Raw genomic sequence first — 13,774 nt, 5'->3', positions numbered from 1 at the left:
CAATATTTATAATCTAGGGTTGTTTTAGTTATTGCTGAGCAGTGCTTACCCAGAGCCAGGGGCTTTTCTGCTCCTCACCCCACCCCACCAGTGAGCAGGCTGGGGGGGCACAAGAGGCTGGGAGGGGGCACAGCTGGGACAGCTGGCCCCAACTGACCAAAGGGATGTCCCATACCATATGATGGCATGGTCAGCTATAAAGCTGGGGGAAGAAGTAAGGGGGTGGGGGGGGTGGGGGTTGGGGGGATGTTTGGAGTTACAGTGTTTGTCTTCCCAAGCAACTGTTAAGCGTGATGGAGCCCTGCTTTCCTGAGGATGGCTGAACACCTGCCTGCCCATGGGAACCACTGAACTAATTCTTTGTTTTCCTTTGTTTCCATGTGTGGCTTTTGCTTTATCTATTAAACTGTCTTTATCTCAACCCATGAATTTTCTCACTTTTACCCTTCCAATTCTCTCCCCCATCCCACCTTGGAGGGGAGCGAGCGAGTGGCTGTGTGGGGCTTAGCTACCAGCTGGGGTTAAACCACAACAATGCTGAACATGGAATTGTTATTTGATCTATCATTGATATATCATCATTGATATCATCATCATTGGTATCATGATATATCATGACTCTTGAATGATTTGCTGTGGAACCCTAACCTTCCCTGAATGCTGCCTTTCAACCAGAACTGCCTAGGCTTTGTAGAACTGGTGAGGACAAAATATTCCTTATTGCATCTCCATTTGCCTGAGTGTTTCTGAGACATTTTTATCTCACAGCACTTAAAATCTGGAGGAAGGTTCCTCACTCCTGGATGTGCAGTTAGATTGGCACCCTGCAAAGCATCCTGAATGTAAGGCAGTGCAGGACTGAACTCCCCAGGAGCAAAGCACTCTGCAGAACATGAGGCAGAGTCTGGTTGCTGCTTCCACTTCACTTGATGAGAGAAGTGAGTTAAGCCAGCTCTTTCCTTGCTGTAGCTTCAGCACCAAGGGGAAAGGAAAAAGAAAAAAAAAAAAAAAAAAGAAAAAAAAAATCCACAAAAAAAAAAACCCAAAACCCCGAAAGAACCCCCCCAAAAACACCACCACCACCACCACCAGCAAAAAGCACAACAAAAAAACCAACCTTCCTATCCAAATCTCAGTATTCTTAGTACCTACCTGCCTGAAAAAGAGGGAGGAAGGCAACTGGTGCTCACTCCAGGGTGGTGCTACACATAATATGTTAACATACAGAAAGAAAACTGTTTCTTCACCTTTTTGCTCCCCTGCATGTGAATACAGCTTCAGTCATGATTGCACCTCAGGAACCACAGAGTAAAAAGCCTCTCTAGTGAGAAGGTTAGGAACTGGGCATGTCTTATCTAACACCTAACAGCAAGGACTCTGTTTCCAGGAAGATGGGCTTCCTTTTGCAAGTACCAATTTTTATCTGCTTTTCCTATAAAATGAATTGCTTGTACAAGTTTGAGCTCCTGAGCCAACAATTCATACTGCTGATACAAAAGCAGGCTGGACACAGACTGTTTCAATAAAAAAGGTTTGTTTTTCAGAAGATGTCTGCTTATGAATGCTGGGACTCCTGTAAAGGACAGGAAAGAGCAGACTGTGAAGCTAAAAATAACCACATATATGCAAATAACATGTGCTCTAGCACTTCTGCAGCACCTTTGGCCATAATACAGCAATTGAATGTATATGAGAATTGGTACAGGTCAAAACCAGTCTTCAGTTGAGTATTTAAAGATGCTTATTTGCCAGGAAAGAAATTCTAATTTGTAAGCCATTTTTTATCAGTGGGCAAGAATGCCAAATATGCCATTTTCCAGAGGCACAAAAGAAGCTCCAACCTGAGAACAAATTTGCCTAAAACACAAACCCCAAAGCCAAACAGGAGCTGCATGGCATCAGAATGGAAACTACTACATAACCTAAAACTTAACAAAAGCTTTCAGGACCACTGAAATATGAGATGATATTTCTGATTCTAGCACATCTTTCTTAAGGGCTCAATTGTGCAAAGTACCAGACCCAGTTCAGAAAAGCACCTAAACACACCATAGCTGTAATCGTGAGAGCAGTTCCCCATTTAACTTGATTATTCAGTTGGCATGATTAAATTCTAAACGCTTAAGTGTGTTAACACAAACATCAAGGCTTTTGTCTCAGTAGGATGTATTAAGTAAGATTAAATTCATTGCACTCATCTATTTGAAGCAGAGGATTTCAAAGTACTTCCTTTTCTGTAAGCATGCCATTTTGTCAAAAGCAGTCACTCCCTGGTTTTCTACGCATTTGCTATATTTGAATGAGAAACTCCATTTATTGATTCTGATATTATATAGAAAAATGGAGTTTTCTTTCAACAAGATGTTTACACATAAAATTAACAGAAGCACAAGAAGTTTTTTTGTTTAGGTGGGTTATTTTCCACGTCATAATTACTTAAGGAAGCATATTACCCCCCAGTGCAAGGCAGTAAATGAGCTAAGGCCTGGATTCACAGCTGTGCTCAGTGTGCTCCACGTGCAGCGGCAGGCGCTCAGAACAAGCCATTTGGGATGCCCTGATGTAAGGGCTTGCTCTGTACTGGCCTGGTGCCCATCAGAGGGAAGGTAAAGCCACAAGGCTGTGCTATGCACGGGAGACAGTGAGGTCCCCAAGGTGCCGATCTGCTAGCCAGGCCATGTCAAACCAAAGCAGTAATACAGACATTCCCCCGTTTTCACTTGTCACACCCCCAGACACCTGATTCTTTCTGTCTTGCCTTCAGTAGTGCTGTTCTTTAGGGAGCAAAAACATAACACAGAACTTTTATTTTTGGGGATTAGCTGTTAGCTCTTAAAAAAGAATATTCATCATCAAATTCCTCTATTCTTATGTAGAAAATACATCTGATATTCATAATAAAATATATTCTTTCAATCAATGGTGGTAGAACAATTTCATTATCATACTCCTTTAGAGAAGCATAGCTAGTAGACTTCTTAATGAAAATTGCAAGAGGAATCAGGAATGTAATGTGTTGCTCTTCTGAAGTGCTAAACTTTGGGGTTTTTTCAAACTGAAAGCTTGTCCCAACCTAGCTTAAGTCAACCATGCTGAGAGAATTACTGTTCTCAGGTTGCACTATATAAACACATCAAAAAGCAAGCATCTCCACCCTACAAAGTTTGTTTAAATCCCCTACCTTTCCTACATAGAGTGGGTCTGTACCCATGTATTCTTCCAGCACAAAGAATTGATTCCACACCCAGCTGCGTTTGGTTCTTGTCCTCCCTGATTGAATGTAAGGCTTTGACCTGGACCTTGAGAGCTCTGCTTGATTCATCCCAGAAAGACACAGGAAAAGAGCTAGTATCTGCAGAAAATGGCAGAACTCCACTTTGCCCAACTTCATCTTTTTTTTTTTTTTTCTTTTTCCCCTGTGAAAGAAAAAACCTTGACAAGGGTGGGCACAATTCCTGTTGTCTTGGTAGCTCTAGCCTCCAGAAGGGTGTCAGCTGGGAATCCAGAGATAATAATTTGTGGAGTGGTCGATTGGAAGAAGTCACCACTGCTGAATAGCCTTCACCAAAGAGATGGTGTAACAGGTACCTATCCAGGAAAAAAAACAAGAACAGTTGTCAGAACTTTTTTCTCAGAATGCAAATTTTTTGCAGCTTTCACATAATGCATCAAAAATATTTATTTATGATTTTTCTTGTCAGCAACACATTTGAGTTTACATAAGTCTCAGACTTTAGAGCACACTGTTTGGATGGCATTACTACTGCTGATACGTCTGCATAGCTATAAAGTTTACTTGTGACTCTTCTCTTAACACACCAGTTTCCCCAGTACAAATGCTTATTTTTTTTTTTTCTTTAAAATAATGAAAACAACTGTAGCTATTTACAATTACTTGGTTTGATTTTTCCTCCTCTGTCTGCTAGTCTGCTTTACTTGCCATTACAATGGTATAATCCCAAACCAGCTACAGGCAGGAAGTTATATTAATGGCAAGGACATATGTTAGCTTAACTCTCCTCTATATAACTGAAAAGTAAAATAAAGGAGTATAAGATGAATCGGAACAATGTGATTGATTCTTAGTCACGGTACACCAGATGTTATGGTTTGTTCTTATCTGAACCTGACCTGTTAAAAGCACTCAGAGTCTCCCAATTAATTTTTACTACATTTCTAAAGCAAATATCAGGCACAGTAAGAAGCATGTTAGACTAGTTCATATATCAATACACAATTATGTTCAGAAAGATCAGAGTATAATGTAATTTTGTGTTTTCAATGAAACCTTGATTTAATGATTTTTCAGCACTAACACATAGAATTTTTATCTTTTTGTGCATCTGGTATGTTTTGATTTTGAAATTTTGATCATTTAATAACCGGTAGAACTCAACTCACTTAAAAAATGCCAATCAATAAAAAAAAAAACAAAAACCCAAACATTCAATGTTTTTTCTGTGTTTTACAATTCCGAGCCTTCTCTGGCCAAATGACAATGTAGGCTTAGTGCAATGTTTTTTAAAAGTATAAGTTCTGTCAGGCAGAACCAAACATAGCTTTATCTTTCAGGGGAATCACCTGCATTAACCCCAGGTAAGCAATGCTTGCTCTGAAATAAGCAAGAGTGAGCAACAAGGGAGATGAGAAGTATTTCAGAAGTGCCAAACACAAGGTGAAAATGAGGATGAAATTAAAACAGGCAACAAGGCATTCACTTGGAGTGAACCACTGCTACTTAGAAAGCTGTGGAAGAAAGATTTCATCCTTTCTATGTTTAATGAAACTAAAAAGGCTAGACATTAAGTCACATACACATTAAATGCTCTAGATAGATTATCATTATATCCCTACCCACTACAATTAAAATGGAGTGAAATGTGATCTCTGCTGTTTTCAGTATGTCAGGCCCTTTTAGCTGCAGAATGCCTATGCATCGCACCGCCAAAGGTACCTAGAGGGCAGAAACATGAAACAAATAAAAAGCTCTTCTGATTACAGACTGTATTTAAAGCCTTTTTATCATAATCCCTTCTGTGGTACTGCCCTGCACCAGAAAGGCTTTGCTTAGAGACTGGTGGGATAAACCACAAACCCACTGAGCGTGTTTGCTAAGCAGCAGCAATTTGAAAGCTTCCATATGTGAAAATCCACTGTCTCCCTACAGGCAAAACAAAGACAACAAGCAATAGCTTACCTAAAGACCCTAATTTCCAAAATGTGATATTACGGTTATAAAAGACATCTCTCCTACATATACCAAGATTATTTTTGCAGTGGGATTAACACACAGGTGTCATGCTCGCTAGCAGAGCATAGTTTAAAATGACTAATCCCAACTAGTCATAGCTCAGTTTTGATCTGGCCCTTTGGGTAAATCATGACCATATGACATAGTAATTACTGAGAGGTCTGCCATGAGTGTTAAGGAGAGTAGCTGTGCTGCCTTGATTCTGTGTTCACTTCCTACCTCTCAGTTCACATAAGCATTGTTTGTAGTAGAGGCTGTTTATGCACCCTTTACTTTCCCTCTCTGTGTCTAAGTTACACCATGTTAAAGACATCTGATATTGATAAACTGTCAGTTTATTTCAAAGACGCAGCAGATTGTTATTTAACAGATAAAAATACGAAATGGATTTGCTTAAGAAATGTCAGTAAAACATTTACAATATGTTAGAGTCTCCACTAAGCAGTTTGAAATGTCTTCTTCTTGCTCTGAACAGACATTTCAAACCTAGAGTTGCTCTAACCTTTAGCTTGAACAGTGTTCTCTTATATCCTTTCTTTTACACCTGCAGGAAAATATGAAAGCCACCATATGGAGTGTCATGGTCCCCAGCCACACACCACAGCACAGAAGAGAAAAACGCACCCAAAATACCAACTGAAAAACAGTCCATATGCTAGACAGCACAATCTGATGAAAAGCAGAGTACTCACACCCCCTGGAAAAAAAAAATTGTTGTCATTTACTCATTCTCAAACACTTTCACCACACAGTCTCCAGAATTCCAATTCTTTTTATTCAGCTTTGTGGAAGCACTTTCTGCTCTGAAACACTCTTCCTTCCCTTCCTCCCCTTCTTCAGGGTAAGTCTTCCTATTCCTCTTAGAGCTGGTTTTTTTTTAGGTTTTTATTTATAGTTCTTTCAGCACATTGCCTTTTGAGTGTGATACTTCCTAAAGCAGAAGTAAAAGTGTCTGGTGTTTTAAAATCTTCTCTGTTCTGGGAATATTTATTTATTAAATTGCATTTAATTACCTTTCTTACTGATATAGATATGCATATACATATTTTATGGATTTTTTATTAAAAAAATGAAATATTGTATTTCTGTCCAAGCATAACTAACACTTCACTGTCACCTGTTCTACAAAGTCCCTAAGTATGAAGTCCACAAGACCACATAATCAACATCACGGCATTCATAAAACTGAAAACCAAAAGGTGATGGGGTCTTCTTTTTTCCTCATCAAGGTATAACTTCAGTGTTCAGGGCTGCACTTGCAGCGGTGAATATGACTAGCACTGACAGCGATTGAGGGCATGCAGTGTTCTGATTCCAGTGCCTTCTCTGTCATCTCCGTTTACAGGCTTGAGTGTGAAGAGAAGGCAAAATTGACCTGCAACCATTTTGTATTTTGTTTTTAAAGATATTCTTTTATAAAATGGTATCACTTTGTGCACAAACAGGACTTGGAGTACAGAGAAGTGAGAAATATTTTCAATTGTAATTGATGTAATTAATTACCTTAGGACACAAGTGCACCTTTACATCTTGTTTCTGGATCTTCAAAATGCTACTCCCCTCCTCAAATTGGGGCAAAATGCAGTTATGTCTCCTTATTCATGCTTTGCCTACATAAAAGGTAATTTAGGCTTTAAAAATGAAATTAATTTGTCTACTGGTATATTAAAAGTACTAGGCTCTACCATTCACATCTAAACTTGTACTCCCTATTTACCTTGCATATAGTCCTGACAATCACTAATATGAAATGCATAAAATACAAAAATTGGTGTGTAATTAAGAGTACGTTATGTGATCTGAACTGTGCATATAGTATGTCTTACCAGAGCAGCAACATGCTATGTGAACAATTATGAGTAAAAAAAAATTAAAAAAAAGCAAACCCGTAAAAAATGTCCACTAAATATCTAATTTAATCTTTCATGTTTGTGTTCTTAAATAGATAGTTGATATATAAAACATCAGAGAGAAGATTATACATTTGAAAAAATAATAAAAAATAAAAAATAATTCAATATATATGCTAAAACTTATATTTTCTCCCATCTGTTGTATAGAAATTGAACTATATTTAAGCCACAGTCTAGTAGCAGAAGTGTTCTGGTGAACATTACTAACCTGAAAAATGTTACTACTCCACCAAAACAATCTGCTGGTGTCAAAAAGGCACTATTATGCACTGTCTCTGAAGGGCAATCTTGATTTGTTGAAACCATTCAGATCATGAATAAGATCCTCAGCTTTAAGGAATAGTTCCCCTCACTGCAAGCAATTAAGGGTAATTTACACCCACTGAAAATCTCTGAATATTTTGCTTCATAATGTCTAAAACAACACATCGAGACTAATCCTTACTGTTTGCATGTAGCAGTGAGCACCACCAGTAGATAGGGACAAAACATGTCTTCAGTTTCCTAGATACCCTCATGGAAGCCCTCTTTCCCCACCCCTGAGATTTCCCCAGCCTTTTAGGGCAGTCTGCTGAAGGCTTTTGGGATCATCTTCATACAACCTCACCTTTGCAGCCAAAGTGCAAATTCCTGCAGACTTCCACTCACGCGTTGCTACCAGTGTCACAGTGCCAGCTTAATCTATGAACCATGTCATTTCCCTGTCAAACTCTTCAACACACACAGGAAATTTTGTCCTTCACCATATATTATCCCAATGTCTTTCCAATGTGCAAAATTCTTCAGGAAGAAGTAGAAATCCAAAACCTTTTCCATTACTAAACTCCACCAGTCTGGATTACATTTCTCTATTTTGAAATCTTGCTGACAGTGCAAAGCATTCATTGAAGGTATAACTGAAGAGTTTTCCACTCCTATTGCTTCCCTCTTACCACCCGCATCATTGTCTCATCAGATTGCTTCAATTTTTTTATATTATTGCAAAATTTACTGTGTAAACCTGGACCTCAGTGTCTCCGAAAGTGCAGCCCAGACATTTGCTGGTAAATCTTATTTTAGCTTGGTCAATAGTGCACAGTTATCCTGTGTTTGGGGCCTGGGTTTTTTCTCTGCTTTAGTCATTCAATAAAATAAGACCTTGCATGTTGAGATAATTCTGAGGGTGACTGTTGCCACTTGATCTTGAACCATGATCCCTTAAACACAGTGGAATCAGCAGGTGAGCCCCTTGACAGCCCCAGCTGAACTAACCTCAATGAAATATTTCTGCTTTGAAACTCAATTTTACCTATTGGAAAGGGTGTCACTTTCTGTGGCAGAGAAAATTCCTTTTTATGGAATTTTGTTCCTTTGTTATGACCCTGCAGCTCCTCTATGTCACACACACCCTAGATATCACAGGATATCTAGGATATGAAGGATATCCTTCACTGGCATGGGAACGATGTGATCCTTAAAAGAAAGGGTTTAGAGAAGATTATATGACTAATTATGGTGTAGATTGCAATGTCTGGTTATCACTTTGTTCAGGGAAAGAAAGGAAAAAAAAAAGTAAAAAGGATGGTGCCATGGTACAAGTGAGGTGGGGACCCTTCCATGAAATGACGCTCTGTAAGTGAAGGCAGTATGATGAAACCTATTAACTCCCTGTGCTGATGACATTACAACTACAGACCACAGCCTCTTGCCACTAACTGGCCTAAATATTCACATGGGAGATCTGTAAATGTAGTGCACATCCGGCAGTCTGCATCTGGTTATCAAGTAAAAAACTATCACTGCTCCAAACATATGGCTAATGTTACACTAAACTGTCTTAAATACCCTCTGACTCAGGTGAAAGGACCTGATGAAACAACAGGAAAATGCTAGGCACACTTCAGTAAATGATATGGCTTCAAAAAATGCATAAAGAAAACCAGGCAACAGCTTTTGGTCTTTCATACTGTTCTGCGGTTGATCATAAGATTGTATGTGGCTGGAGTGCTAAGTTGTTTGGGTTGTTGGTAGGTTTCTTTTTTCCCCCCAAGAAAAATTAACAGAAGAAACAATTGCGGTTTTTTAAAATATAATTTTCTCCACGCGAAGGTACTTCGTTGGTTTTTCACCTTGTTACGGTACACTTTATAGATCTAAATTGCTGAAAAGGATTATGTTAATTTGATCGGTTATTGAAAAGAAAGGCTAGCAGTATTTGTATATCTGTGACCAATCAAGTCAAATATTTAAATTGCAACAAGCTCAATTTCTGCAGCCTCATTTAAGCTGAGGAACTTCACATAATACCTAAGGATGACTTTCTTGCAGAACTGCTGAATTCCCAGAGGAGGCACTCCTGTATTGCTGCTTAGAGTTGAGCTTGGTTTGACAGGCAGAACAGAAGTAACCATCATCTATTTTATGCACCCTTCCTCAGCTAGGATTTAATGATTTTTATTGCCACAACAAAACAATATCCAGTAGTAGCATGAAAACATACATGAAAAAATAATGTACATGATAAACTAAAGGAAACTGAACGTCTCAGGATAGGCCTTCAATGAAGAACCACTGAACACATCAGATACTGAAGCCAATACCCAAAAACATACACAGAAACTTACTAGCCAATTTGTCACTAAGATGGACTCCCCAAACAGCATATTCATCTGAAAACCATTTGAAATTTAATGTATTTTCTATTTTCATTGCACATTGTAGTCAATTTGTGAGCTGAATACCTTTGACAAAAAGCTCAGCCAGGTTTATACCAAAGTGAAACTTTAACTTAGAACAGAACAACCTAAGGCTTTGCATTAATAATGGTTTTCATCAGTCAAGTCTGCTGGAGACACATAGAAAAAAATGGACACAACATGCACACACACACAATTATACATATAAAGGATAGGCGAAAACCTGCATGGATGCTATATCCATTCTTCTCATCAGATAATTCATGGATAATCTGCAGTTATACAATTGTACAAATTACCCTTTTATATGGAAGTACAAGAATGCTTTGCTATTAAATCAATAGCAAATAATCAAGACTGCTTTGTTATTAAATCAATATAAGTAGACTTAAGAGAGTTGTGAGGATGTCATCTGACTCAACGCAATTCTAATGACCTGCATCAGCCTTTAATTACAGTAAAGTCTCCCATTATAAGGGTGAAATGCTCTCTGATTAAAACTGCAATATTTAATGGCTTTTTGCAAGAAAATGGTCTACATTGCTGAACTTTGTATTTGTATTCACATTAAATGACACACACTTCTAACATGAGACGGTAGCTCACATTATTACCTTTGATATTTCCCTAATATTCCAAGTAGTTCTTAATCTATATTGAGTACTCAAATCCAAGATGTTTCACATACTTAACACTAAAAGTTGTCGGAGTTAGCTTTAGCTCCTTTACTTTTCTCCCCTTGCTGTGGATTTCATTGCAGTTGGTTTTTTAAATCTTACTTAGCCTTCATGACCCTAAAAAAGAAGTGTGTCTAGATTAGATCCCCTGGTAGTTGCGGGCTGGAGAGCTGGAAAAGTGTGTACAAGGACTTTAAACAGGATGTCACATTTGGTCCCTAGGTAGTTCTGCTGAATTTGTTTAGTGGGTTTTTGTTCTTTTTTTCTCCACCCGCTGCAATGAAGTAGCTCTAATGAGGCACAGTTGTATTATTTCTAAATGCCCTCACTTTACTTTTGCATCTTCAAAGCTGTTACAGTATTGCTAAGAGCAATCAGCATAATTTCCCTGCTGATCCTTATCTGTTGACCTGTTGTACCTTCAGAAAATATATTTTAAGCAAACTTAATTTATTTAACGCAACTTTCATGCTATTGCCCAGCCGTATAACTCTTCATCCGAGATTATGCAGACCTATCTTTTTTCAAAAACAAAGTATCTACCTTTTCACCAGTAACAATTCCCTGCAAACTTCAAATAATATAACAGAGGGACAATTAGTAAATATGATAAGGGTAGAAAAGTAAAGTCTCACATCACTGTCAAGAAGAGACTGTTTCAGAAACTGGCATCCTTAAGAGTTTACTTATTTGTCCTGGAAAAGAGATTTATTTTCTGCAAAGCTGTACAATCATCTATATTTTAGCCGAAAAATGGCAAGGCACTATGTCTTGTTAGAGAGACTATAAAGTATACACTGCCCTTTCAAGTCTCTGCTTTGACTTGAGAAGTTATCTATCAGAACACAAGATTTTATCCTTGCAATGAGAAAAGATTAAAGTATCAACATTTCAGTTCCCAGAATCAGAATGGTTCACTAGTGTCTGTCTCCCATCCCTCCCCAAATCCCTTGATTTGCCGGGGTGTTTGCAGAACCCTGGCTCACCTGAACTACCTCACCTTTTGAAAGCATGAGTGCAATAAAGGCTAAATCTTCTCTCAAAAGGGCGTATCTTTTCCTCCATTTAGCAACTAGAAGTCTGAGGATCCAGATCACAGTGCACACAACCTATTATACAGGAAGCCAGGACATGCCCGTGCGTGGATATGTAGACAGATGGGGGGACGGGGCGGAGGAAGAAGGGTCAGTATCAGACAGCCAAGCACTGCAGAGCTAGCCTTACCAGCTGAATACTAATCAAAGAAATAAGCTCCCGTCATTTCAACATTTACTAACTCTAGAATATCCGTGACATAACAGCAGGAAAGCTCTGGGAAATAACTCTGGGAAATTTCCTGGCCTCGGTAATCTTTTGCTCTGTAGCATCAGCGCCGGACTCTGAGATCAAGCAAGACAGCCGCTTTGATTTGGCAGAAAGGACCGAGATAAGGACCGAGGTAGTCAGGACTTAGTGCTGCCGATATTTTGCAGAAGTCTGTGGTCCTCCCTTCCCCCACCCCACCTCCCCGCTTGTCTGTGAGACTTCTCCAAAGAGTCAGGGGGATGCTATTGTTCTCCCGTTTTTCAGAAGGTGCACACACGCGTACAGCATCAGCGCTCGCTCTTCCCACGGTTTCCCTGCCACGTCTGGTGCCGGCGCCCCGGCAGCCGTTCCCAGCCGCGCTGCCCGGGCGGCACCGGCTCCCCCGGCCCCGGCCCCGGCCCCGGGGAAAACGAAACTTACCGCTGCGCCCGCGGCCGCGCCGCCCCGCTGCCGCCGCAGAGCCGCGGCCCCGCAGCCGCGCGGGAGCACCTCGGGGGCCGGGGCGGGGAGACGGACCGCGCACAGCCCTTCCCGCAACAACTCCGCTCTCCCGCTGCCTGCGCGGGAGGGGCAGAGGGAGAGGGATGCGAGGAAAGGCACAGGTGCAGCCGGCACTTACCTGCTGCCCCTCTCCCTCGGCTGCCCAGCTCAATGAGTATTTTAATCCCAAGGGCCGGCGGTGGCTCTGTGAAGCGCTGGCGGGATGCTCCCAGGCGGGGGCCGGGCGGCGGGCGGCGGGGCGCCTTCCTGGCATGGGGGCTGCGTGCCCGCCCGCGCACTCTCCCGCACCCGCGGAGACAGGATCGCCGCCGCCGCTCCGCTCCTCCTCCACCGCACGGTACGGCGCGGCCAGCCGCTGGGCACACGGCGGGAGAAGTGGGTGCCGGTGCCAAGCCCAGCTCCGACTGGATGCGGATCGTGGCTGCGGGAGGAGGAGGAAGAGGAGGGAGGGAAGGAGCGGGGAGGGAGGGAAGAAGGCAGAGGAGGTGGGGATGCTGCTCTGGGCAGGGGATATCGCCGCTCGGCGACCGGAGCCGGCTGCCAGCTCCGTCCGAGGGCGCTCGGAGGGGGCACCGGGTCTCTTTGTACCTCCCGAAGACCCAGCGGTGGCTATTGAAAAGGGATCCAGGGAGCAAGCAGACCGCCCGGCCCCACTGCCCTCCCCGCCTCTCCACCTCCTCCTCCTCCTCCTCCTCCTCCTCCTCCTCCTCCTTCTCCTCCTCCTCCTCCTTGACAGGATACACAGATGGAGTCCTTTGGATAAGAATTGGGAGCCGGGCTAGGGAGTGGGGCGGGAAGCAATCTATCTCTCCATTTGCATTTGAAACGCGGAGCTGAAGGAGAGAGTTTAAGAATGTATTGTTTTTATTCCCACCCACCCCCCACCCCACCCAAGCCGCGATCAATTGAGCTCCCGAGGCGTGAAGACAAAGTCGCCAAACTAATCCGAACTTTCGGGGTCCCTGCTTTCCAGTTTTGCCTTGTTTCCCCAGCCTGCTCTGCTTCCACTTGCAAAACCCACCCCTCCTGCCCCGGCCCCCTCCCCGGGGCGGCGGGGGCCAGCCGGGGGCCGCGGGGCAGCGAGCGGGCCGGGCGGGGGTCCCCTCTCCGGGTCCCGGGGCCGCGGCGCGGCTCTGCCGGGGCAAGGCACGGACCTGCCGCCCACCTGGACGGGAGACCTGAACCCCCGAGCCCCCGGCTGCCTCCTGCCCTCCCTAGCGCTGCCGTCCCTCCTACCCGCCCCCTGTTTAAACCGGAGGGCGGGGGTGGGGGTGTGTGCGTGAGGTGGGCGGAAAGGATGAAAAAATGATACATTGAAAAAATAAACCAAGTGCTTTCATAGAATGAATGGTGGGGAGAGGGACCGTGCCCCCGGAGGGGCTGTGCGCGCCGCCGGCGGAGCAGGCGCGGTGTCCGGCGGGGCTGGTGCCGGGCAGCGCCCGCAGAGCCCCG

The 13,774-nt window shown here is 42.6% G+C and overlaps 1 protein-coding gene across 2 annotated transcripts in view; it reads right to left on the bottom strand.

Annotated features, from left to right (window-relative positions):
• LOC101924626 (cadherin-7) overlaps positions 1-12,960 on the bottom strand; it is an 83,731-nt gene extending 70,771 nt beyond the window's left edge. Inside the window, exons 1-2 of one of the 2 annotated variants that reach the window (XM_055800591.1) lie at positions 12,441-12,960; positions 3,182-3,588 (exon numbers count right to left, since the gene is read on the bottom strand). In XM_055800591.1, the coding sequence (XP_055656566.1) occupies positions 3,182-3,391 (210 nt within the window). In that variant the 5' untranslated portion in view covers positions 3,392-3,588; positions 12,441-12,960. The remainder of the gene's footprint in view (positions 1-3,181; positions 3,589-12,440) is intronic. The other variant, XM_055800590.1, reaches the window with a different exon arrangement.
• Between the last annotated feature and the right edge of the window lie 814 nt (positions 12,961-13,774).

Source organism: Falco peregrinus, chromosome 3 (genome assembly GCF_023634155.1).
Source record: "Falco peregrinus isolate bFalPer1 chromosome 3, bFalPer1.pri, whole genome shotgun sequence".
In the NCBI taxonomy this organism is placed as follows: domain Eukaryota; kingdom Metazoa; phylum Chordata; class Aves; order Falconiformes; family Falconidae; genus Falco; species Falco peregrinus.
Note: the sequence above shows the minus strand (reverse complement) of the source record. Positions and strands in the feature narration are given on the sequence as shown.